This window comes from Biomphalaria glabrata, chromosome 10 (genome assembly GCF_947242115.1).
Source record: "Biomphalaria glabrata chromosome 10, xgBioGlab47.1, whole genome shotgun sequence".
Classification (NCBI taxonomy): Eukaryota; Metazoa; Mollusca; class Gastropoda; family Planorbidae; genus Biomphalaria; species Biomphalaria glabrata.
The window spans coordinates 32,705,742-32,733,654 of NC_074720.1; the positions used below are offsets into that span (position 1 = coordinate 32,705,742).

Here is a 27,913-nt window from a genome sequence, read left to right on the forward strand (position 1 = left end):
ATTGTTATGCAGCATTATATATACATACTAGATTAGAGAAAAAAAACTAATTCAGTTACTTTTTAATTATTTTTTTTATTTTCAATTATTACTACAGGTGATATTTTTAGATGAAGAGATTGCATCATTTGTCCAGACGAGGGGCTCAATACCTTTATTCTGGGAACAACCTGGTATACAGGTAATGTTACACATTACTGAGTTCCAAAAATTTTTATGACGCTGTTAATTTTTTTCATTTGATTTACTTTCTTTATTGCCTATGAAATTGTTCTTTGGCTGGACATTTGTTTTCCTGTTTAACTTAGATATTGTTATTTATAGCTAGGACAAATCTAACCAAAAAATTCTTAACAAAATTATCTTGCACACAAGAGGGGAGAACCTAGTAAACACTAACAGACACAAAATAATTATCTTTTTTTGATACCATTGTTTTGGTCCAGAACTATAGAACCATTCTATCATTGAAATTTATTTGTGTAGCCATGAAAATTAATTTTAGCACTCCCTACCTGCACCTTTTTTAGTCAGATTGACAGCTTTTTTATTAACCACTTTAAAAATGTTTTCAATAATCTTTTTTAAAACTACAAGTTTAATATTTTGTGTACATTTAGTTCAGACTTTTTTTTTGTATTTCTAAAGTATTATGTTTTCAAAACAATAGAAGCAAAAAAAGATTTATTATTGAATTGATTTACTTGATGTACCACCCAGGAAGTGTTACTGTAAACTTACCTCTAAAAAGTCAAAACTTATTTATTGTTTGATCTATAGTGGCCCCCGAAAGGGGAATAGACGCTATTCAAAGTTCTGATTCAACAGCTACTTTTTTCTTTACTGAAAGCGAAAAAAAAATAATTTTTTAAATCAATTATGCAAGCAGTTTTTTCATAAAAATTCACCATTTTTACTGCTATTCACTATTAATAGTAACAAACACTAGAGGCTCATTAGTATGGGAGATAACTATTTGCCTATATTTCTAACACACTTATGCAAATGGTTTTAGATTTTTTGTATTATAAGTTGAGTAAGTTCTGTCATACTATTTACTACATATAAAAAAAAATGGTTACTTTTTTTTTTAAAGATGAAAAATATATGTAATATGCAAATAAGTAGAACTTAATTTAAAACAACAATTAATGAATAGTGTTTCATATCACCTGCACTGCAGACCCAATTACACTGAAAGAGAAATGGAATTTTTTTTTTTTTTTGATGCTTTGAATGAGAGATTGGCCCTTTACAAAACAATTAGATCAAGTAGATAATGATTATATAACATCACTTAAGCCAGGTTCATATTTAACGTCACCTATCCCTTGGTCTACTGGACCAATGGGGCACCACACAAGATCTGCTATCCTCCTTTCTCCATTCCTCTTTGCCTTTGATAGAATTTCATTCTGATATTCTTTATGAAAATATTGAAACCTGCTTTTACCTGCCTAGGGGGCCAATTTTGAGTTTTGTTTCCTCACAAACTGTCTTTGTAACCTTGTTTTTTTAGAATTCAAGTCAAATGCTTACCTTACCATATCCTTGCAGAATTAAGCATTAACTTCACCTATCCCATGTCTTGGTTAGGTTGCTGTTAGTTAAAAGTTCAAGTTTTGTTCTAGGTTGGCTCTCACAAAGTTCACATGTCCAGGGGTTATGAAATGGCAGCTCCAGCCTTTGACAGACATTTACGCACCATCAAGCTACAGTATGGGGATCAAGTCCTCATCAACCTATTGGGCAACAAAGAAGGAGAGAAAATGCTGAGTCAGGCTTTTATGGTAGTTGCAATTGTTCTTTAATATTTTGTTCTTTCATAGTTTTAAAACCAATCCCATGGCTAATAGTGAAAAGTTTAGGAAAAATAAAAAGGAATTTTCAGGTGGGGGCGATTCTGAGAAAATTGACCAAAAACTTCTTTTCCTAATGTTTGAAACAAAATTCCATTTAAAGATTTAATAAAGAAAAACATGATATGCAATATCAGTTTACTAATTGATTTCTCATTGATAAAATATTTTTAGATGCAAAACACTGATTTTTTTTGGTTAGGTTAAAGCCACCATTCACTTTATCACTCTATTGCAGCTAGCATGTTGTAAAAAGAGTTTCTAAAACCTTGAAAATAAAAATTAGCCATCACATTTCTAATAATTCTTGAAAGTTAATGCAGTGCATTTATGTAATAAAGCTAATATTTTTTTTAAAAATTGAACTTTTATATTAATTTCATTATTTTTAAAATATAATTTAGCCTTATATTTATTTTTTTATATATGCCAATAACCTTTTTTTTTTTTCACCATAGAATCATCACTCCGCATCCGCGCACAGTCAAGACATCCCCTACTACCATTTCGACTACCACTCTGAAGTGAAAGGCTCCAACCTGAAAAATTTAGAGAAGCTCAAATCTCGAATTATCAAACACCTGCATCAGTTTGAGTTCTTCTGTACCAACGGCAAAGAAGTGTCCCATCACCAGACTGGTACAATTAGGACCAACTGCTTAGATTGTTTGGACAGAACAAATGCTACACAAACAATGATAGGAATGGAGGTGCCCTTATACTCATCTTCATTCTATACTCAGTACTTGATTGTCAACTTTACTTGAAGCTAGCATTTACCTTGAAACATATATACCAAAAGCTTCAAGGAGTTAGAATCAAGCGTGAGCATTAGGAATTTAAAGTTTTAATTGTTGTACATATTTTCTAAATTGTTTTGTTGTTACAGATGCTAATCAAACAACTGGAAGCCCTAGGGCTCTCTGCCAAGCCTCAGATGGTGGGTCGGTTTGAAGAGGTCTACAAACAGATTTGGGTTCACAATGGGGATCATATCAGTCGAATCTACACAGGAACTGGAGCACTGGGTGGTGGACGGTCTAAAGTAAGAATGGTTTTCTGTTTATGTTTTTATTGGGATTTTCTTGTTTTGTCCATACTTTTAATTGTCATATTTAGCTTTTCCGAGTCAAATGTTTTTAAAACTTTTGTTTTTTAGAAAATAAGTATAAAAATATTCAGACCTCTTTTTATTTTTTTTCCCAGTATTCTGATGCATCTCGTACAGCTAGTCGCACCATACAGAATAACTTTCTTGATGGCAGCAAACAAGAAGCTATTGACATTCTTCTGATGGGGAGTTCTTTGCATGGAACATTAGCTGACAGGGCTAGAGCATTACTGGGATCTCGTTACTTGCATGGTATGTGCATATTTTTAAAAAGGGATTAAAAAAACGATTTCCAGGAATCTATGTGATCCTTGTTTAACTTTCTTAGCATTAGACTTAAGTTAATAAAAGTTTTTGTCCCATGTGCCTGAAGTTTCACTACTAACAGTTATCAACTCGCAAAATTGGGACTGCATGCTTATTGAACTCTCATCATCAAGTCAAGCATTGTAAGCCTTTTGCTAAAGGGAAGTGCTTATTTTTGGTTTGAAATGGGTCAGCATTTAAGTGAAAAGCTTTATGAAAATTCAATAATTAAGTTAATTTATTGAGGATATAAAAAAAAAATCCTTTTTTGTACTAATACTCCATGTTTCAATTTCAGTCTCAGAGAGAATCCTGCTCTCCATGACCAGACAGTACAAAAAATACTCCAGGACTGAGACATATCGTGTTTGTGTTGGTACCTACAATGTCAACGGAGGGAAACATTATCGCAGTATAGCCTACAAGCACCAGTCATTAGCTGACTGGCTACTAGATGCTCATAAATCACATCCAAGTTGGTATTTGTTCTTAATGTTTTAAAGTGTTTCTGTACTAGTTGACAACATTTTAATATTTAAATCTAATTATTTACTAAATGTAAACGCATTAAAATAAAAAACTATGTAATAAAAAAAGAAAACTTTTATCAGCTTTTTACTATTTCCTATCAAATTTTCTAGGTAATCAAGGGTTTGAAGCTACTAGTTAGTATACCAAATTAATATTTTCAAGTGATTCTTTATTGTTGATAATCTAGTGTTATATTTTTGTTAGTGTCAATTTGTATTTTTTACTCAAAATTTTTTATATACTTATATTTTTTTGTTAAGTAATTATTTTTGTACTTTGAGATAGAAAAATAAGAAATTTGACTATATAATAATACTTGGCTTTGTCTTCAATTCTGAAGATTAAGGATGATAAAGTGCAGTGTTTCACATGAATACACAAACCAAATCTGATGTAGACAAAGCTGTTCATCTTCTACAGGGCTTTTCTTTCTGTCTTAAAAAAAATGATACAAAAATAATGACTCAATTTTATAGTTTCGTTGTAATTTAAAAAAAAAAATATTACCAGCCTTTTACTATCTCATATAGAATTTCAAGGTTTTGAAATTACTAGTTTACTAAATTTCAACTGCTCTGCTCTAGAGAGCTTCATGAATGTTGTTTTTTTAAATTACAGATGTTTTGGTAGATCATGTAGATTATGATAGACCAGTTGATATTTTTGCTGTTGGTTTTGAAGAAATAGTGGACTTAAATGCTAGCAACATAATGAGTGCCAGGTGAGTAATTCTTTTTAAAATATTTAGATCATCTTTTTAAATAATTAATTTGAAGTTGTACATTTAGGTCATCTTTTTAAATCATTAATTCAAAGCTGTATATTTACTGGGTTTCTGCGGCCTCCTGAAATTCCAGGATGTCCTGGAATTTCAGAAAAAAATCAAAAAGTCCTGGAAATCTGGAATTTTAAAATATCTCCTGGAATTTTGCCAATCGGGGAAAAAAAAATTTGGCACCATTGCAGCGGAAATAAATTCAAAATTAGCGTTTCTGCGTTTGCGCAGAATGTGTTTATTGCTCATTGACAAGAGATAGATGGAATCTATTTATAGTATTGTTATCGGGTTAATTTTCATCCAAATTGGAACTGCGTTACATATCTTTTCAGACTTCATTTTCTGCTTTATTTTCCGCCCTTATTCCTTATATTTTCATTGGCCTTCATTATCAGATCATATTACTTCTGTGCACTGGCAATTTAATAAATAGATCTAGTCTAGTGACCTAGGTCTGTGTCCTAAATCTAGATCTAAAGATAGATTCTAGATGTAATCTTAGTTTCTTATTGTTATTGTGTGTGGCACTGTGTTCAATCTAACCTAGACTAGAAAGAATCAGATATCTAAACTAGTTAAGACTTGATTGTTTGATCATTGGACTGTTCTTGAATACTAGAATTAGATCTAGATTCTAGATCTATTCACTATTCTATAACCTTTTCCATTTTGTATTAAAATGCCTAGATACGAGACATCATAAACATCGTTAATGCACTGTGCCAGACTTTGGCTTGAAAAAGATGTAGATCTTGATCTAGAATCTAACTAGATTTCTAGATCTACAAATCTTGGCTTTAGAAATGGTCCGTCAGTGACACTAAACCTTTAATTAGTCATTATAAAAAAAAAAATTATCATTTCAAACATGGGTGAAGCAGCACTTAAATCGCATCTGAAATCCGATAGCACAAGCTAGAGTCTGTTAAATCAGATGGCTGCCGTATTTGTCAACAGGGTGCCACAGTCACAGTGACTGTCACTTGTCCTACACCGACAGCTAAGCCAGTAATCCAACAAATTACTGCTAAGAAGGTAATCAACACAAAGTCCTTTGAGCACCTCAAAGGCTGTTAGCCAAAATTGAAAGCTTCATCTCATTTGCAAAGGTTTTGCAAGCTTTTCTAAAAAAAAGTATTAATCAGATGCACTATTGTTGGTTGCCCTTTAATGCTTTATGGCCCAAGACTTCTTAATAATGCGTCAGTCATTTAAGCAAAGATTTATGACACCAGCTGTTTTCAAAGAATGTACTTCTGTTGCAGCACTGGTTATTGTAGATTTGACAGACACCAAAAATCTTCTAAATTAATACTAAAGCCAGCACTAGTGATGTTTTAAATTTCTAGATGGAAAGTAGAAAGTTTCTGCTGTCAACAGTTCTCAAACTCGCTGAAAAATCTCCATTGAAGAATGCTATTCTCCAGAGGTTAAAATGTCAGAAGCCCAAATACCCTTAGCATGATTTTGATTGCTCCTTAAATGATTTATATGACACTTTGAGCATCTTGGTTCTGTTTGTCCATATCAGTGCAGATGACTGTGATAGCATTAAATCTGAATTTACACAATGGAACAATTCCATTTTAACCACAAGTTCTGCTGCCTCCCAGTTCTTCAGTGTCACCTCTGATAGACTGGATACTTTTTTTAGCCAGCTTGTGAACACTGAATTTTCTAAACTCTGGACAGTGATGACAGCAATGTATACCCATGAGTATGGTCATTTAATTTAATTATTAAACCTAAATTACATCAACTTTGACTATTGTTATATAATATTTTTAAAATTTCTCCTGGAAAAGTCCTGGAATTTCATATTGACTTTGGTGCAGAAACCCTGATATTTAGGTCATCTTTATAAATAAGTATTTTAAAGCTGTATATTTAGGTCATCTTTATAAAAAAGTATTTCAAAGCTGTATATTAAGGTCATCATTTTTCTAATCAACTAAAGTCTTAGTTCAGTAGCTGCTAGCATACTATAGTCTGCTTACATTTCTGCAGTACCACGAATGCTAGAGAGTGGCAGAAGGAAGTTATCAAGACCATATCCAGGGACCATAAGTATGTGATAGTCACCAGCATCCAGCTGGTTGGTGTAGTTCTCTACGTATTTGTTCGGCCTCACCTAGCACCATTTATCAGGTAAACCATTTTATATTTATTTGGTCTTTTAATTTATATTTATTGACATTAAATTCTTAGATACCCTTCCCCCCCCCCCCAGAAGCACATTAAAAATCAAATCAAGGGCTATTTTGCCCTTACTTGCATAGTGGAAAGTAGCTGGCAGCAAATGGCTTCTTAATGAGAGCTCTCAGGAGGATCGAACAGGCATTAGAGATCCAAGGGAGAGCCCTTGCTGACTATGGGCGCAGAAGACAAAAAGGAAAAAAGTGGACAGCTGCTTTGCCTTGATTAGATTCTGCAAAATATGCATGTCACAACAGGGTTGTTTTATGGTGAAATACTGCACTCATCCTGGTCGTGCGGTTTGCGCGCTGGACAGTCGTTCGGATTTATCGACAGTCGAGGGTTCAAACCCTGCCCGCTCCCATCCCCCGTTGTCCTGCGGGAGGTTTGGACTAGGTAGTAAACTATCTTCAACTCTGAAGGAACATCCGAAATATGTAAAACATTTTACAACAAACATTTTACAATTGAAGAAAGTACCTTATTATTAAATTCTTAGGTGATGTCTTTTTTTTTTGTAATGGTGATTCAAGACTTGTGACAGTTTTCAGTTGCAACTATTTTTATTATACATTCAAATTTCAATATGATTGCTATGTTAACTTGGCTATTTTATGAACTTTTATTTTTTATTACATTACAGATAATAATATGCCATATTGTCATTGAGTTGCAAATTATAATTCATGAATACTTCTATCAATTTGACTCTTTGATACAGCTTTAGCTTAAGTTCAATAATGTAGTAACATTATGTCCTATTATCCAAGACTTCAAATAAGTTACAAATAATTTTGCACTTCACAATTTTTATTTATTTAATTATTCATTCGCTCTTATTGCATTTCAGGGATGTGGCTGTAGAGAAAGTCAAGACAGGCCTGGGTGGTGCTGCTGGCAATAAAGGTGGCGTGGCTGTAAGGTTCCTCCTGAACAGCACCTCTCTGTGCTTCGTCTGTGCGCACTTGGCTGCTGGCCAGTCACAAGTGAATGAGCGCAATGCCGACTACACAGAAATAACACGAAAGATGTCATTCCCGATGGTAAGGTTTCTCACAAGACGATCAGATTTACTATGGGTCTTTATAATTGTTTGGTTTAACTTATTTATTAAACTTAACTTATTAAACATCAAGCATAGTCTTGTTAATAAAGTTGTTTAAAGTATACATTTGTTCAATTTTTTTTATGCCTTTTGTATTTAAAAGAAACAAAGTAATCTCATTCTTTTTTTCTTTTTTTTTTTTGGACTTGATTGGTGAAAGTCAAATTCATTAGTAAACACTAATGGGTTAACTATCACATAGCATCTTTTTAAAAAGTTCTTCAAGCTCATTTGTTTTAGTTTTCTTTTTCTAGTAAATCTTACTTGATTAATAGTTTTTAATCTGAATTATAAAAAACCAGACATTTTTATACTGGTCAGTTATAAATCTTTTTTCCTTTTTTAAAAAAAAACTCTCTTGCATATCTTATAATCATAATTGAAATTATTAAAGCAAATAAGATATAGGGTTTTGATGTTGAGCTCTGAAATAAAATTATCTTTGAAAATTCGAATTTTTGTCATTGGTTGAAAAATTATTTCTGGTGCCATTTTTTCAAGTCTGCATCAAACTAATAACTTACAACAGATTTATTTTTTGAATTTTTGCAGGAACTTTGCCGTGTGGGTATTTTAAACCTTTAGCCCATAAGCATGTTTCATCTTACTTGAATGTCATTTCTCTTCCTGAATTCTCTCAACAAGTTTAAACTACAGGACTAGCTTTTTTTTTTAAACTGAAGTGTTTTTTTTTATAACCGTGCCTCCACTTCCTATTCTTAGAAAGTTATTTTCAGCCCCAGTCACACTAATAGAAATAAGTGTGAAGGTCCGTTAAGTAAAATTAAGGTCCGTTAAGTAAAATTGAGTCATTTAAAAATTCACTGGTCTAACTCCTTTACTTTTTGAGGTGGGGAGGTGCACCATTTCTTTTTCAAAAGTCACCCTTAACATGTATTTTAATGAGTATCCTCTAATGTGGATAAAAAAAACAATAATATGTTGCATTACAAGAATCAATATTGTGTGTTTTAGCATGTTGGTGTTTGTTGGTTAATCATATTGGCACATAAACTTGAGATCAATATGTTAAATGTTAATGATATGGTACTATTTTTATTTTGAATGAACAAATTAACATTTCAAGTATTAAAATAACAAAATAACTTGTAGATAATGCTAGGGAGGGAAGCACCCAGACACATATTTGACACATATTTGTTTTTATTTGAATAGTTTTGAAAAAAAAAGATTTCTTTCTAAATGAAAAATTTGTTGAAATATTCGTACTTAGTAAGACTTTCATCAAAAATAAAAATTTTCTCTTAGATACCAAGAATATTTTTTGGTCTGCAAATATTTCAAAGGCTTCTCACATAGCTCATTGTCTGGGAAATATTTTTCCTCTAAATTTCCAAGGGAGATTTAGAAATGTTTTCTGTTCATTCTGATCAAATATAAAGAGTTGAGGGTTAGAGTTTATCTCTATATTCTTTACTGATCTGTGAGAAATAGTTGTAGTTCATCTTTGCACTATCCAGCTGGTGCATGCATGTTGAAATAAACATTTGTGTTTGTCTGCATGGGATTGTGGATATTCATTGGAAACACTTATTTACTAATTGCCTGAGAGATACACTAAACTTGACTAGAAAACTGTGAGCTAAAGTGATGGAATCAGTTACATACGTATGAACAAAAGCATGGTTCTTAATTAAATGTTATAACTCTTAGGCTCCATAGTTAATCTAATTGGTCTACATATGTATTGCAATTTTGTGTTAGTTTAGTTGTTGTTTTTTTCTTAAAAGTTCAAAAAAAAAAATAATAATGCAGCGCTTTTAGAATGTTAAGTTTCAAGTTTGAAGGCATCAGACGAAAGTATTGATTACCAATAATACTTACTAGTTCTGTCAGGTTGAGAGAAATTAAGATGATATTCAGGTCAAAGTTTAAAATAAGTTGCAAAATGTAATAAATTTTTGACCTGATGATGATGACCTGCTAAGTGATGTGGAAGTCAGCACCATGAGAATTAGTCAAGTGTCTTTGTTTTTGAAGGTTGTTTAGATTTCATTAATGTGAGGAAAATATAATTTTTGCACTGACTCTTTAAGAGTAGGTCCTCCAGGGTGGCAAAGTTTCTTTGTAAAGCATCTACATCTCAAAATAGTTCTCAGTTGTTTTGGGTAAACTTTCAAAAGTGAGCTAAATGTTGTTTTTTTTATTTCACATACATTAATTAGACCTCAAAAATAAACTTCAATTTTTTTTTTTTAACATTGGTTCATTTTGTTATAGATTAGATTAGATTTTTAGAACTGAAAACCACTTTATAGGTCATCATGTCATAACTAGCCTAACTTTTACTGATTTACATGTACACTAGTTTCTCTGAAAATTATTTAAGAAAAAAAAAAGAAAATGAAAAACATTGCATGCTTCAAGACAAAAGAACAAAAGTTGTAAAATTGAGTCTAATTGAAAAAAATTGTTACAGCAGTTAATTGTTTTTTTATGTGTTTGTTTTTAACCTAGTTTATGGACTACCCAAAAAAGGTAAGGGAGAGAAGGAAGGTTAATCTTGATTAGAACTCTAGCATTCTTTCCCTTGCATTATATTAATTGCCTATGCCTTTTCATTTAGGTGCTTTATTAATTTAACGTTATTTCAGCAGAAAGTGACCCACACAGTATACTATAACATTCACTGAGCTTATATGATGTGTTTGGCTATCCACACAATATTATTTAACAATCATTGAGCTTATTTGATGTTTTTATATATTATAGATTATACCGGTACCGTTTTTTATCCTTCTAGATTTAAGTTGGTGACAGGCTCCTTAGGTGTGCATCACCAAATGTGAAATAGAGCTTTATTTTTTTTTCTTAAATTTAACTTTATCTATAGATTTTACTAACATGATTTCTAGAGAGCTAATTATTTTCTTGACATTTCATGCACTTAGTATAGATTGCAATTTACTGCGGGATTTTTTTTAAAGCACTTGGTGAAAGATTCCACTATATGAGCCTGTTTTAATCCAGTCATTCTTATGTGTTTAAGTACAATCTAATGCTGTAGCTTTATCTAAATTCTCTTAGCCTTACATGACACTTGTTATATTCTCAAAGCCATACATGACACTTTATTCTCAAAGCCGTACCTGACACTTGTTATATTCTCTAAGCCTTACATGACACTTGTTATATTCTCTAAGCCTTACATGACACTTGTTGTAATCTCTAAGCCTTTCCTGACACTTGTTATATTCTCTAAGCCTTGCATAACACTTTTTATATTATCAAAGCGTTAAGTGACACTTGTTATAATCTCTAAGCCTTATGAGCACTTAATATAATCTCTACATGTTACTTATGACCAATGGTCATGTTGATTTCTGCGATCACATATTCATTGTTTCTAGCACTTCATCAAACTCATTTTTCTTTCCATTATTATTAACATAAATAACTACATTTTTGTTTTATTAATTTAACCCATAATGTATTTTCTCAATGAATAAATACAGGAGAAGGAGACGTCCTACCTTCCAATACCCATGTCCCTAACCAGGAGGACAAATTATCTGTTTGTTAGCATATATAACAATGGTTTTCCTGTTGTGTATATTCGTGAATATCACAAATAGATCAATAGATTGAATGACAATCAAATGGTTTTATGATGGCTACATACAAAATTACATTGGCTTGATTTAGAAAAGATTTACTGTAGCAGTCAAATGCAATTTCAGGAACTTCTGGCTTGAGCTTTTTATTAGTTTCATTTTCTTTTAGTGAAAATATGACAGTCAATCATTTAGAATTTTGGCAGAAAAATCAAAACTAGTGATATTTGCTTCATATGTAAATATCCGTTAGTGACCTTTTAGGAAGTTTGGGCTGTGCATTTGATTATATAGTTTTATAAAGTTCAAAAACTATCTTTTGCTTTGTATCTATTAATGTAAGTGGACTATTAAATATTTTTTTCTTAGACCTTTATGCTGCTTATGTTGCATTGTCCAATGGTCTCTTATAAAATCATCTACTTCCACTATTCAAGCATTTTTAAATTTTGTAATATTCTAAACCAAGCAATCAATCAAACCAATTTATCATTCAAATGTCCCAGCCAGCAATCCTTCATGTTAAAGGTGAAATCCATGTGCCTGCCTCATTATATCCCATAGATGTGAACTTTTGAGTAACATATTGTGGATGTAAATCATACCATCTTGACAAGACCATTGGAGAGGGAGGTTTAAACTTCATTGGAGTTAGGTGTCTATGAATGGGAAAAAACATTTACAATGAAAAAACTTAGCTTCCAGATGAATAGATGGTAGATTAAACAAAAGGTATTCATTTATATTTTGTATTGAAAAACAAAAAAAGAAGAATGTTGTTACAGTTTTATATTTTGATTAGAAGAAAAGCAATATATACAAGTAAGAGGAAAGGAAGGGGGAAACAGCATTTCTAAATTCTACAATGTTTTTGTAATGCTTGTATTTTTTATATGAAAAATAAACTTTCATAAAAATCCAAAAGAAATAGAGGAGCCAGAGAACTAAGAATCAGTAATAGTCAATGCTAGTTTATTTTATGTTTTAAACTGAATTTATTCTTAGGTTCCATCATTTTTTTTGTTTTTAACCCCGCTTTTTTTTTTTTTTTTCGATTTAATTTTTCTTAAGTAATTCATTTTTTTATTTGAGTTTAAATTTCAGTTTAAATATTTGTTTCAGTCTTCATTGTTTGATTTGAACAAAGTTAATTTTGTGTAGTTTTGACTCTTTTTCTTTTTTCTTTTAAGTTTTTAAAAAAGTTTAAAGCAGTTTCAAAGCATGAAGCTTTATCACTGGTCATTTCATTTCTGCAGACAAAATATATCTTCTATTTAAATTTTAGATACTTAAACCATTTTTGTTTTAAAGTGCATGTATCAGCTCAAGATTGAAGAGATTCAGACTTATCTTTAGGCCCTTGCCATTCCTTTGACTTACTTTTTTTTCTTTTTATTCAACTGTTTTAGGGTAGGACAATACTGAGCCACGACTGTGTGTTTTGGTGTGGCGACTTCAATTATCGCATTGACCTAAGCAACGAGGAGGTGAAGTCTCTGGTGGCAAGTCAGAACTGGGGTGCACTGCAGGGCATGGACCAGCTTAATATCCAAAGATCTATAAATAATGTAAGCTGTGTGATTCAATGCTGGCATTTTATCTTATGCTGTCTACTACAGTATTAAAAGAAACAAAATATATGTTTTTATATGTGCCTTTTTTTTTAATCATTCATCTTTTTTATTTTATTAGATCTTTTAGTCAACTATTATTATTTGAGGAGATGGTTGCATAATCAATGCAATTTTCCTGTTTATAATCTATTTACACTGTTAGATGCTATGATACATAAGGAGTTTTGTTTAATATCCGGGCTATCTTTCCTAAGCAGGTACAATTCTTGCCTCCCCATTTATTCGCTTATATCGAGTTAATACTACTTTCTTTGTGCATTCACACATAAACTCATTCATACAGACACAATTCATTTATTTTATATAACATCTCAACACCCACCTTGAGTACTTGCTTTTAGGGAAATATGCTTTTCAACACAAATTTTCTATAAAAAAGTTAAAAAGTAAATTTCCCCTTTCAGACCTTCTGATCTATGGGGCAGATGATGTAAAGGTCATCTGTTTCTGTGTCCCACAGTTAAGGAGGATGTCATGTGGCCAGAACAATGAGCAACCGTCTTTACTTTTCTCTAACTAATGTCAGGCACCAATTAGAGCTGGGTGGAATCAGATGTGCCTTTAAGATAGTAAAAATCCCAGCCTTCACCAGGATTCTGACCTGGGACCCCCCGTTCTGAAGCCAAGGGCTTTACCTCTCTGCCACTGCACCTCCAAACATATTCTGTTCAAAATAAATTCAATGTATTAGGTATGCAGTTGTGGGTGTGGTGGTGTTTTTTCTTCAAATTATCATGAAATGGGGAGAAGTTTAATTGTATTTTTTTAGTCAAGAAAATCATTTGCTTTTTTTTTTTTTTTTTTAGTGCTTCCATGGATTTAATGAAGGGAGCTTGGACTTTGCCCCCACCTATAAATATGACACATTTAGTGATGACTATGATACTAGTGAGAAGGGGCGCACGCCAGCATGGACTGACAGGGTGCTATGGAAAGTCAAAACTGTCAAGAATCCTGAAAGTCAGTTGTATTCATACTTTTAGATGATTATTATATATCTCAAATCAATAGTTTAAACTTTTATCCAGCAACTCTGGATTGATCAGTGTTGTACTTCTTTCTTCATACCAATTAGATGAAGAAATTGACTTGACCCTTGCACAGGTACGACTGTTATTGTATACTAGAGCTGAACTGAGAACTTCTGACCACAGGTAATTTTTTTTCCTTTATAATTCTATTTTTCCATTTTTTTGGGATACTTATCTGCTAGGTTGTTATATTAGGCAGCAATATAGCATTCAAAAGGAGGAATAAAAATACATACTGCATTGAAAGGCAAAATATTTATTAGGCCTATAATCTTACATCTAATGAGTTTAAATGGCTCCTTTGGTCTCAAAAGACAGTGGATGTTCCCAGATAAATTACTGGCTTTGTCTTTTTTTGAGTCTGGACAGAAGCTGATGTGACTAAACTAGACGATTCTTGAGCACCAAACGTGTCCACAGTTCATGCTTCTGTTATAGATCTATCTGATAGGGTAGCCTTCTTCCTCTTGTCTAGGGCACCCTTGCTGTAAGTTAGGGTCATAATAGCATGCACAGTCTGTCTCTATGCTGTCCGATCTTGGACAATTTCTTCCCACATAATTTCATGGAAGTGTGTAGTCCTGAGGTAGTCTTTTTGTGTCAAAAGAGTATAAAATCTGCAAATTTGCCAATTTCAAAACTTTCTGATTGGAGACTTGATCGCTCCAGCGAGCTGTGGAGTAGGCAGTGCATGTGAAAACTGTTCAATCTATGCTCTTAATGCATGCATGTTGACCAGCTCTCACTACCATAAAGAAGAGTGCTCACTACACAGGCATTGTAGACTAACATTTTGGTTGATGTGATCAATCTTTTTGACTCCTCATCAATGTATAGAGATTTTAAAAGACATTTCTTGAAGTTCAGCTTTGTGAACCCTATTTGACTAATCTTAGTGGTATTTTTTTTTTTTTTAAGTTAACATTAATAAAAAGACATTTTACTATCACAAAGTAATTTTCAAAAACAAATATTGGATGAAATACATTATATTTTGTTCTTTGTTTGTTTGTTTGTTTTTTAGCATTTTACAGTAGAATTAAAATTTAAACTAGCATTTACAGAATGAGAAAAATGTATGAAATAGCAAAACAAATCAAGGAGATACATTTACATTCAATCAATCCTGCATATGAGCTGTAAACAATTTGTAATGAAACCAATCCATTTCTTGTCTGCTGTAAAAATAGCGGATGGGTTATGTAATTAAGACTATCTCAAACCCATTGTAGCTGTTGTTTTTTTTGTCAACATAGTTTTGTTCACTGTTACAAACCAGTGGTTTCTAGATATTGTTATATAGTTTTGTTCACTGTTACAGACCAGTGGTGTCTAGATATGGTTATATAATTTTATAAACTGTACAGACCAGTGGTTGCTAGATATGGTTATAAAGTTTTGTCAAATGTTACACACAATTGGTTGCTAGATGTGGCTGTTAGTGAACATAGTTTTGTCTCAACTGTTACAGACCAGTGGTTGCTGTGTTTGATGTGGACACTGTGTTTGTGGAAGAGGATAAAAAGAATGCGGTGCTGAACAAAGTTGTGGAGGAGCAGGGCCCTCCTGATGGTACAGTAATTATCTCAACTCTGAATGGCCAGGAGCTCTCGGACGAGGTGGTCAATGCTGTTGTTGAAAAGTTCAACGAAGTTGGTGATATTGTTATAGTCAGGTAACATCCCCATTTACTTTAAATGTTATAATCTGTCAACTAAATCTTTTTTTTTACTATTAAAAATGTTTGAATATGTGGGTAGGATATTTTTAATAAAAATATTAGTTTAAACTTTTGTAATAAAATAGAATGTTTTATGACTAGTTAAGTATATATGTATTGTGGTGTACTGGAAATAATGTTAAAACATAAGACACTTGTACATCAAAAGAGCAAGCTCAGTATTTATCTGTGTGTCTGAACAGTGTTTTATGACCAACACACTGACCTCTTTCTCTCTATAACAGTCCTGAAAAAACAAATTGAATAACTAAATGGATTTGGAGCCTGGTGGCTGAGTGGATAAGTGCTTGGCTTCCAAACATAGGATCCTAGGTTCGAATCTTGGTGAAGACTGGGATTTTGAGCTTCAGGAGTTTTAGGGCACCTTTGAGTCCACCCAACTCTATTGGGTACCTGACTTAAGTTGGGGAAAGTAAAGGCAGTTAGTCTTTGTTCTGGCCACATGACACCCTGCTCATTAATCATTCACCAAAGAACCTTAACATAACCTGCCATATAGACTGCATGGTCTGAAAGGGGAGCTTTTTATTTTGGGTTCAGCCTCTATTTTTAGGTTACTGTTTTGCACTTTTGTAGTATTTATACAAATTTGTTTTCAAATACTTCCAAATTTAAAATACTTTCAATATCAATAACAGGTTTGTTGGTATGGATATGTGGATACTGTACCAGCAAGGAGTATATGCATTAGAGGCACTGCAGTTTGATCAACAAGAAGTAAGTTTTCTCTTGATTGATTTATGTTTGGGTCTTTGCAATTCATGTATCATCAAATCCAATTCATTGAACAACCATTTATTAATCAGACAAGCCACTTATCCTATTCAATTACATCTGGTAAATTGGACCACCAGTTAATCAGACTAGCCACTTATCCGGTCGAATTCTTAAGAACCAAAACCAATCCTATACAATTATATCTGGTAAATTGGACAAGTCAGTTATTATGACGAAAGCAATCAAATCACAATGTGGTCCAATAAATCAGATTTGACTGTAGTTGATGCAAGAGAGACAGTATAAACTTGTGAATGCAATTTGCTTTAGAGTTTAAAAGTTTGACATTTAAAGTAGTATGAGTCAATGAAGTTATTCAGATATGTGAGAGGAAGGGGTGAAAAATAAGAGACCAAACAATGCTACATTAGTTCTATATTTAGTTTCCAGATAATCAATTTGGAACCGTCTTCTTTGGCCATAAGTTCACTTATTATAACATACTGCAGGTGCTAATCATATGAGTTTTATAAATGATTAATCTAGCAAAAGTTAAGAACTTGTGATCTTTATATATTTTTTTCCTCAGTTTGCTGGTGTGAAGATCAGAGTCTCTCTTAAAACTACAGACTGGAAAGCTGAAATAGAAAAGGAATTGAACTTGTGTTCTAGCAATACAGGAGCTTTGTATAATCAGTTCACCAACACATTGTTAGGAGATGACTTCAGTGTACCCTCCATGGAGTTTGATATTGGTGAAGGTAAAAAGCTTTCTAATCCATGATTTTAGTTCTAAAGTAGCAATATTATTAAATTACACAAAAACAAAAAAACAAATTCACTGATTTTAATTTCATAAAAATTATTAGTGTGAAGTGGTAAAACACTTGGCTTCTGAACTGAAGGTCTCAAGATTGAATCGCCCATGGTGACAGCTATTTGAACTTCATGATTTTTAGAAAGCCAACTCTAATGGGTATTTTGGGGGTATATAGGTGGTTAGTTGTTATGCTGACCACACCAAACCCCTGTAAACTGTCAACCTTTCATAGTCCTTTTGATTAGTGGAGCATAGGGCAGCAACAGCACAACACCTCTGCTGTTGTAGTTTTTGTAGGATTGTATTTTTTAAAGGGTGAGGCTAGCAATCCTCCACCTTTTCCCAGCCTTGGGACGGACAAGATGCTTCTCAAATGTTGTCTCTTGGCGGAGTTTTCAATGAGTACCTTTACTTTTTTTTTATCAATAATTTGTCCACTCTACACTTTCATACAACTAAATTATTTTATTAACTACAAGTCTTTATTTAGATCTAGATCTACATGTTCATAACACATAACTTATTCAAATCATAATAACCAGACATCCTCATAAATCATGTTAATTAACACCCATTCCAATTGGTCAGCATGTCAACACTGGTCTACATGTATGAATCACTGGTCACTGAAGGCTGTCAGTCAACATATAATAACATAATGGGTTGGTCAGACTGTCACTAATGCTCTTACAATAATATTAAGTCTGGAGAAGAAGCTTTTTGTTAATGCTTCGAGTACCTCAAGTGACCAGCTGTTTAATTTCTCCTATATACCTAAATAATCATGGGAAATCCCTTATTTCTCACTCTTCCCCCACAAAATTTACCCTATTCTCAACTATAAACATAATTTACATTCCTACAGTGAACCTTCACTCTTTCACTCTATAGATTGTAAAACAATCACTATTTTGAGTCCTTTTTCCTTTATAATGTCCTTGAATAAATAATACATCATTCAACATTCTCTCCAACAGATGATGATGAATCAGAAGATGCAGAAGTTGAAAATGCTTTGCAGGGTTTGACCTCAACACCACCATCATCATCTTCATCCAGTACTCCAACAGGTAAAATTATTTTTTGTATATTTTTACAAATTTTACTTTTTTTTTTGGTCTTTTTTGCTTTGAATAGTCCATATATATTTTTTTTTAAATAATAGTCAAAACATGCAAAAATACAAACAAACTCAAATTTAGTTGATCTATAAACTCTGTAAATCCAAAATTAAATAAGTCTTCAAATAAATGTAGACATTTGATTTCTTTAATTCAATTGTATAAAATATTTTGCTAAATATACTGCATTGTAATATTAAGGGAAAAGAAGTCCTGCAGTTCCTCAGGGAGATATACCTGGTGGTCCACCTACCAATCCTCCAAGGCCTGTCAGACCAGCCATGCCATCTCCCAGTCCTAACAGCTCATCCAACAGCTGGTCTTCAGGTCAAATGGTGACCCAGGAAGTTGTCCAGCCTCTCAGGGCCTCACCTTTACCAGAAGTTAGTTCTATATTTTGTTTTTTCTTAATATATTATTTTCTTATGCTAATGATTGTGACTTCTGCCAAACTCTTTCTTTTCCTAGGAATAAAAAAGTTTTGTTTTTTTTTAAACATAAATAATTAATTATATATTAGTCTTATAAAACTAGAAAGGATTAAAGCCTATGTTCAACTAATTCCTACTAGTTTTAAGATTATAGATCAACAAAGTGTTTCATTTATTGAGAGACATTATCAAAGCAAAATTCCATTCCTATATTATTTACCCTGCTAGCTGGCCAAAGAAACAGATGACCTTAACACCATCTGCCCTATAGATTGCAACGTCTGAAAGGGGAACTGTACTTTACTTAGGTTAATAAAGATTATGTACTTGCAGATCTGCACACAGTCACTTAGCAGCAATATAGACTTTTCAAGAGCAACAAATAGAGAAACAAATGTCAATGATGTCATTTGAAAACTGAAAATGATCTTCACAATAATATATACATATAATAGCAGCACTAGAATGTACAATAATATTTTATTTCTCCTATAAACTATAATTGAGAAATCAATAACATTATTTAATATTATTTAATAGCATAACGATTTTAAAAACATTTTAGTATATCAGTACATGTAAAAAAAAAAAAAAAAAAAAATGTCTATGAGACCTAGAATGTAAAGTTCACCTGCTTCTGTTGCCACTTTTGGGGGGGGGGGGGGGGTATATTAAAATTAAATGAACAAAGATAGGACTTCTACACAAATTATTTTGTCCTCAACAATATTATAGTATATTATAAAGTACTACTAGACTATCATTCAAGTAACCTGTATTTTCCCAACTGATCTAGACAAGTTATAGCAGTATTGAGAAAGCTAAAAGCATGAAATAGTGCTAAACTAAAGCAATTGGTAAAAATATTTCTAATTGTACAGATTTATTGTTGTTGGTCTAGATCTATTACAAATTTAATTACATGACCGATCCAAATCTAAATCTTATTATCTTTATTTATTATGCTAGCCAAAACAGCCACCTGCTCGACCAAGCGCCCCACCTGCTAAGCCTCCCCCTCCCCAGAGACCACCAGGTGGACCACCTCGTCCAGTAGCTACACAGTCTGGGTCATCCCAGCCTATGGTATCAGGTAAGTATATTTATTTCTTGTCAGCATAACTCAGCATCCAAGAAAAGCAAAAGGACAGTGCAAATGTTTTAAAAATTATATACATACACATTATATACATAAAATAACAATTATATAAACAACAAACAATTATACATTTATATATAAATTAGAGCAAATAATGTAAAGATAACCTGTTTCTGTGGCTGATGGTTAACGAGGGTGTCATGTGGCCAGCACAATTACCAACCGCCTTTACTTTCCTCAACTAAAGTCAGGTACCCATTAGAGTAGGGTGAACTCAAAGGTACCCTAGAATCACAAAATTCAAAATACCAGTCTTCACTGAGATTTGAACCTGAGACCCCCCCAACACACACACCCACACAGTTAAAAAACCAAGCAACTTAGCCACCATGCTCCTTGTATGTTTTGTTGTAACAAAAATCCTTTTGCTGTCTTTGTTCTTCTAAGGGATGAAGTAAAAGCGTGTTTTCTTGCATATACATTGTATGAAATATGGTTTACCTAGGCAGATGTTTGCATGGTAGGTATTTTATAATGCATTCAATAAAGAGGGAAATTGATTTTATTTTACAGGAACTTATGATAGACAAATAGCTAGTCAACAACCTAAAACCAGACAAATTTTACGACCTGCACCCATAGATAAATCCAAGCTCAAAAAACCTGCCAACAAGGTAACAGTCTTTTTCTTGAATAGGATTTGGTTTTACATTAAATATTATATACACTTTTTATTGTATTACCTATCTGTAATTCTTTATAAATTAAAATTATTGGCTGAAAACATCCTCCATTTTCAGTTGTTGTTTTTTTTTGGAAGTGGTTACATTTAAGTGCTGAAGTTCTAGTAAAAACCTCAGATTTTTTTTTCTAAGAGTTACTTAGATCACCCGTTCTAATACCCATGTATACTTTTTTAAAGTATTTTTCACTTGACACATGCTTCATTAATTGTTCTCAACATAGATAAACTAATAATGATTTAATTTCTATAGCACTGTTAACAATCATAAAGTAGGCTCAGGGCGCTATCTTAACAAAACAGACATAAACATGAGAGTTCAAATGACAACCTAATCGAAAAAAAAAAATTTGTGGGTAGAATGTTCTTCTTGAATGTATTGAAGCATGTTGTTTGTCTAAACATAATGGGGAGTGAGTTCCAAACCTTTTGTCCATGATTTGAAAAAGCCAGCAAACCTAACTTTTGAGGGTGAAGTGTTGCACAACAAGACCCATTTAGTCCATGGAGGGTAGGGCTCTCTAAGGCACAAATGGAGTGATCGATCAGTTCATTAAGTTTCCATTGCATTTCTTTATTACATAAAGAAAAAAAAAGTAAAGTTCCCCTTTCAGTCCTTGTGGCCTATAGGGCAGATGATGCAGATCTGTTGCTTTGGCCTACGGGTTATGAGGGTGTCATGTGGCCAGCACAATGAGCAACCGCCTTTACTTTTCCCCAATTAATGTCAGGTACCCAATAGAGCTGGGTGGACCTGAAATAAAAAAATCCCAGTCTTCACCAGGATTTGAATCCGGACCCTGCATCAGAAGCCAAGCGCTTTACCGCTTATCACTGCACCTCCTATTTGTTTTATGATGATGACTTAAGTGTAGATTCCTGCATTTAAAGGAAGCCAGTGAAGTGTACCGTACTTAAATACAGTTTCAACCTCAAATCTCTTGACTTGTTTGTTGACTTGTATTTTGTTTTAGATTGCCCAGATTGGGTTTCCAACCAATGTAACTCATCATGGTCATGCATCAAGTATAGAAGAAGCCCAAGCTCTCATACAGAAATTACTTGTCAACAACATGGATCAGGATGATACATGCCTTCCTGCTGCTCTGGTTCCATCCAAGTCTGAGACTAACCTCAGTTCAGGTAAAATTTTACATTCACTTAAATTTGTTTATTTGTTTTAAGTTGTTGTACAACCCATTGCATAAACTTTAGGGCTAGATGCAGAGGCAATATAGTAGATTTTTCAAACAGTAGCTGTCAAAAATGGAATAGTTACGATTTTGAAACCAGCTCAAAATATTATTAATTTTACTGAAATCTTGAATACAGCCGTAAAGTAGAACATTATCTTGTCTTTAACACCAACCTTGAACAGGGTCAAAAATTTAATATATGAAGAATAAAGAATAATAAATGATTATATTAAAAAATCAATATATACTGCAGGGGGATGGTGCCCAGAGTTTTTTGGTTTGGAGGTCATGATTTTCTGACAAACTTATTACTGCGAAAAAAATTTAATCCAGTGGAGCTGAACATCTGTCATCTCATTATGTAGTGGATAACATTTTCTGCCCTGTGTCATGGCCTCCTTGTTCTTAGTTATGTCACACTGCTGCAGACAGTCAAGACATTTATATAAGTAAAAAAAAATGGGTTGTCTTTAGCATACTCAAACTTTATTTTAGATTTTTTTGAGGAATAAAGAAGCAATAAAAAAAAAATTCACATTGGATAAACTTTGAAAAAAATTTTAATTAAATTTAAATCAAGCTTATTGGTAGTTATTCACGCATTGTAAAATCTATTTCTGTTCACAATTAGTATTAATTTTTTTTAAAGGATGGAATCAACTGGGTGCTCCAAAATCTGTTGCTAGGAGTAAAACATCTCAAGATATTGGTGAATCTGCAGCATCTGAATTAGCACCTCCTCAAGCACTTCCCAGGAAACAAAGCCTTGATCGAGATGCACCAGTGGAGGCAGCAGGGGGATCAGCTCCTTTGGCTAAGCCTAGACCTGCCCCTCGGCGAGAAGTGCAGAGCATGGCTTGTACAAGTGATGCTTCACCCAGCGAAACTCCACCATCCCCAGCAAAACGGCCAGGCAGTGTAATGGTCCTGCCCCCACCTCCAGCGTCAGCTCGGCCAGCCCCTCCTCCTCCAGCAAGACCCACCTCTACATCCAACACTAATCCTGTACCCCCAGCTCGTCCAACTAGGCAGTTGGACAAGGTCTCTCCTACTCACAGTAGTAAAAACTCTCCAATGCATGACATATCTGACGGGAATACTCACCTCCTTGACAGAGACAATAGCCTGATTGAAGGAGACACCTCTGAGCCAGATCCATTTGACACCACATACGCACGAATAGCTCCTCGACCTAGCCCTGTTGGTACTGATTTGAATGATCCATTTGACACAAGCAGGGTGAATCGAATCACTCAAGCTAATCCCATTGACAATGCTTTTGAAAATGCTTTTTCTAAAAATGAATATGATCCCTTTGATACAAGGCATGTACATAGTAGTGGTCAGCCTAGCATGGCCAACTGGGCAACACCCTTCTCAGCTTTTTCTCCAGAGAGTGACTTCCAGGCCCCTAACATGAGTCCACCCCCACTCCCCTCCACTCTGACTGTGTCATTCAAACCCCAACTCTCCATTCCAGAAGGGGTACCACCTCCTCCACCACGAGACATCCCTGGTGTTCCTCCACCAGTGCCCAATAGGTCCACTGTTGTGCCACCTCCAGTACCTAAGAGACCAGTATGATAATATTATTAATTTGCTTATAATAAAACCAACTAGTCATCTAGTTCTATAGTACTAACCTAATTGTGGGTTAAGTGTAATATCATTTGAAAGGTATCACTTTCTATTGTTTTTTTTTTAATTACACATTTAGATTGTTAATGTGATTTTTGAAAATGTGAAACATATATGAAATATTAAAGAGTATGAAATAGATGTTATATCAAACTGTAAGATTTGAAATAGTGTTGAAATGTTCAGTAGATTTCTCTAAATGGTTTCTAATGGACTCTGAGGTAGACAAGTGTCATTAAATGGTCTTTCCTTTTACTTCATCAAAAATTGTTTTTTTTTTAATCATTATATTGAATATATAATTGTTTTAATGGTTCAAGTATTACTCAAAATGCAGTGAAATTTCAGTGTTGGTATAGTGAATTTATCACCAGTGACTAGGTTGACATAATACTGAACAATATAATAAAAATGAATCTGCCAATGTTATTTTTAAAGTCAGATTGTCTCTCAATTGTTTTTTTATTTTTCTTACAAAGCTTATATCAACTCACTCTGTCTGTCTTTGTCAGTTTGGTAAAAAATGTGTATGTGTTATTTCTCTGACATTCAATCTCAGATAACGCTGAAACTTTGCACAATTATTTCTTATAAATGCCAATAATAGAATAAGTTTAAAGAAAAAACAATTAGTTAATTATCTATTAGTAATTAATTATTTTGTTTGGTATCTTGAACAATGGAAAGAAATTGTACTTGCCAGAAATGGTGGTATAAGCTGAATATAGGTCGCTGCTCTAAACTGAAACAACATTATATAACTATACAATCTTCTCTAGTCATAAGTATCTCATTAGAGTGGTTAGCACATCTGCCTAAGGAGGCATTGGCCATGCATTTGAATTCAGGTCGTTCCCCTTTTTTTTTTTCACTGGCAATGCATTTAAAAACCAACTACGGCAAAATCCATCCTTTCTTTCTTCCCTCCCACCATTGTCCAGTCTGGTTCAGATAAGTGATAGGATCTTAGGGTAATGAGAAAGCTAAAAGCATGAAATAGTGCTAAACAAAAACAATTGATAAAAATTGTATTAACCGCACAGATTTATTGTTGTTGGTCTAGATCTATTATATCATTCAACAAACTTAACTCATTGTCTGTGGTTTTGGTTATGTTCTTTAGATTACTAAATATGCAGCTGTCTGTGTCATCATTTTATACAGGGCATCAGTTAGCTTTGTTCATTTTATGAAATGTGAAACATTTATCATTTAAAAAATCATGAATATTTTCAATGCATCTATTCCTTTTTGACATTTTTATTGCAGGCACACAAAAGAGTTAATAAACAATATAATTGAAATATCGATATTTGATAGGGCTAGACAGAAATCTAAAAGCTCCACTTTAGCCCAGCATTTTGGTCTTATATGACAATGGACATAAACAATTTGCCATAATTCCATGAATAGTCTTATATATTTTGTTCTCTTTTGTTGTATAATGCTTATGAAATAGTAATACTCTAAGGGCTCTGATAATGCCCATGTACCTGCTTGAACATTATACTGTAAATATAACATTTTCACTATTCTATTTATTTTTTTTTATTTCTGCTGTTGCAATAATATATTTGTTTTACTCAATTATTATTACATGAATTGAATACTGTGTAGCCAAATTAGTATCTTAATCTACATATCCATTTAAATATTCCTGTCAATTTTTAACCTTATTACATTTTATTTCCCTTGTACTAGAACTGTTAGTTTTAAATGACTAGTCAGACTCCATCTGCATCAGTATATAAATTGCATACTTCTGTTATATCAGTAACAAATGAAAACTTGACTATTTAGCTCAAAATTTTTTAATGAAGAGGTTAAATAATGCTAGTCTAAATAGCTACACTTTCATCCCAAATAACTCATAATTTTGGGCTTGTACAACTATTGCCATCATCAGCACTTACTTCAGTAGTTAAGTTTTGAATGTTAATGTGATGAGTTTAATGATTCTTTTTTTTTTATTGCAAATCACATGGATTGTGCTAAGCATATTTAGATAGAAAATATTGTTTTTTCTTTCCAAAGCTTTTTTTCTCTTCATATTTGTTTATTGTAATGTTTCTATTGATGTTATAATTTTTTTTCTTGTCAAACTGTGATGAAATCATTGATCATTATGTGATACAGGAATGTTATAATTTGATCAATCTTATGTGTATGTGTATAGTGGTATTAAATTTGTTTACTGGGATGCTTACCCTGTAATTCTTTATAGTCTTAATGCTTCATTGGTTAACTGTTATCCTGTTATATATTTCTGTATCCAGATTGGAGGGTAGCTAACACCTATGGAATATATGAACAAATATTTAATGTACTAAACTTTTTGTATCCATCATGATCATGCTGTTGTTTCTTTTAACCTAGTAATTTATCTTGGAATGTGATGTAGAAAATTTGAATCCTGGGTTCTCTTTATGGTTGGGAGCTTTTTTTTTTATAATTCTACAATTCTTTGTACAACTTCTATGTGAAGCAAGTAAATATGGTTGGTAATTGATAATGCTACTCTAAGGATCAATTCTATTTGGTACAGTTTTCACAATTTGGAGATTTAGGTTGCAATAAAAAAGGCAATAATAACCAGGTTTAATGCATTACTTCACTGTAAAAAAAAAATAAGCATCCTGCCAATTTTTTATTATTTTATTTTCCAAAATTATGAACAAATTACATAAAGATAAACATCTTTCTTGCACTTGTAATTCACTTTATTAATACATCCAATAAAGATGTACATCTCCTGACCACTTCTTACAAAAAGAAAGATCCTTCTATGTTTTTATACTAAGTTGTTTTTTTTATTTAAACATTTCCTCAAACTGTTTCTGCCGTCATTCATTCCATTTATTGTTCTATGTTTTTAATAACCTTCTTAAGGTACAATAGAATATTTTTCTGCATATTAGTTGTCATTGAATAATATGGTAGAATTTAATGTTTTTTTATAAACATTACAATAATATAAATAAGAAAACCAAACTTTTTCAATTTAAGAAATACCGAAACACTATCTTGTCTAAGGTTTTTTTTTTATATTTTAGATTATTGGTTTTGCTTTTAGAAAATGCTAATAACTCACAATCTCTTCTCCCCTTATCATTTTGTAGTGGGGTTTTTTTTTTTTCAGTATTCTTGAGGTTAAGAAGAAAAAGTTTTGCAAAATTTCTGAGCACCATGTTTTATCCCCCCCCCCCCCCCCCCTTGTTTTTTTTTTTTTCAAGAGTTGGTGTACAGGGTCAGATCAGAGAGAATAGTTTAAACAATGCTTGATGAATGCTCGCGAGAGTTGTGTTTTTTTTTTTCAAGAGTTGGTGTACAGTGTCAGATGAGAGAGAAGAGTTTAAACAATGCTTGATGAGTGCTCATGAGAGTTGTGTTTTTTTTTTATGTTTAACTTACTAAATCTGACTATCTTAGTAAAAATGAAATAACTGTATAAATTGTTGACATGCTAGCAAGCACATCAGATTGATTGTGGCCTCTTTAGTCTCAAGATGTAAAATGCCACAGAAATAAAATATAATTTTCATATTCTTATACACCGGAAACTTAATATTACTGTAAACAAAGGGATCAACTTTACATAATCTTTTATTTTGCCAGTATAATCTTTCTGCTAAAAATTTAGAGACAACCAAAGACAAAAACTTTGTAAGCTTGATACCTGTGACCCATAAATTTGACACTGCCCTTATACAATTAGCAATGACCCTTAGTTTGGAAACTGCTATAAAACATTACAACTGTCTCTTTTTTTTTTTTTTTAAATTTTTGAATGGAAACATACTGACAAAAATGTAATGTTTATGTTAATGAACTGTTTCTAGTTTGATGTCAAGTAGATCTAGCATCAATGTCAGTGTAATGAAGTTCTATAACTCTGGCTGTTATGATAATGATTGGACTCGTTATTGTTGTCATTTGAAGCAGTGTAGTTTAAAAAATAGTTAATGGATGTTTACAAGGCTATTAATGACATAGAATATTGAACAATAAAATAATTAATGGTTAATTGTTGAAAGGAAACTGTCAAGTGTTTTGTTTGTTTTTCTTCATTCCCTCTACTATCTGGTTAGCTAGTTTCTTTCTTTGTTTTAATATTATTTTGAAAAATGATGTCAGTCTGGCACTGCCTGGATCATAAATAATTGAAGGGAAATAAAATTCATTGCAGTCTTCTTAGCAGTGTTCATTGAGGAATGTCATGATGATTTGGCAAGTCTGCAGCTTAAGGAATGTCATGATGATTTGGCCAGTCTGCAGCTTAAGG

General features: G+C 32.8%; 1 protein-coding gene across 2 annotated transcripts in view; it reads left to right on the forward strand.

Moving 5' to 3' along the window:
- The window catches only part of LOC106069556 (synaptojanin-1-like), a 32,766-nt gene extending 5,097 nt beyond the window's left edge, over nt 1–27,669 (forward strand). The window contains exons 7-28 of one of the 2 annotated variants that reach the window (XM_056044237.1): nt 98–181; nt 1,632–1,790; nt 2,318–2,569; nt 2,749–2,904; nt 3,066–3,222; nt 3,575–3,751; nt 4,426–4,528; nt 6,593–6,733; nt 7,632–7,824; nt 10,365–10,385; nt 12,871–13,029; nt 13,902–14,055; nt 14,171–14,249; nt 15,598–15,801; nt 16,506–16,584; nt 17,174–17,345; nt 18,382–18,474; nt 18,727–18,908; nt 19,926–20,049; nt 20,629–20,729; nt 21,772–21,940; nt 22,643–27,669. In XM_056044237.1, coding sequence (XP_055900212.1) covers nt 98–181; nt 1,632–1,790; nt 2,318–2,569; nt 2,749–2,904; nt 3,066–3,222; nt 3,575–3,751; nt 4,426–4,528; nt 6,593–6,733; nt 7,632–7,824; nt 10,365–10,385; nt 12,871–13,029; nt 13,902–14,055; nt 14,171–14,249; nt 15,598–15,801; nt 16,506–16,584; nt 17,174–17,345; nt 18,382–18,474; nt 18,727–18,908; nt 19,926–20,049; nt 20,629–20,729; nt 21,772–21,940; nt 22,643–23,577 — 3,894 coding nt within the window. In that variant the 3' untranslated portion in view covers nt 23,578–27,669. The remainder of the gene's footprint in view (nt 1–97; nt 182–1,631; nt 1,791–2,317; nt 2,570–2,748; nt 2,905–3,065; nt 3,223–3,574; nt 3,752–4,425; nt 4,529–6,592; nt 6,734–7,631; nt 7,825–10,364; nt 10,386–12,870; nt 13,030–13,901; nt 14,056–14,170; nt 14,250–15,597; nt 15,802–16,505; nt 16,585–17,173; nt 17,346–18,381; nt 18,475–18,726; nt 18,909–19,925; nt 20,050–20,628; nt 20,730–21,771; nt 21,941–22,642) is intronic. The other variant, XM_056044238.1, reaches the window with a different exon arrangement.
- Nucleotides 27,670–27,913: the final 244 nt, after the last annotated feature.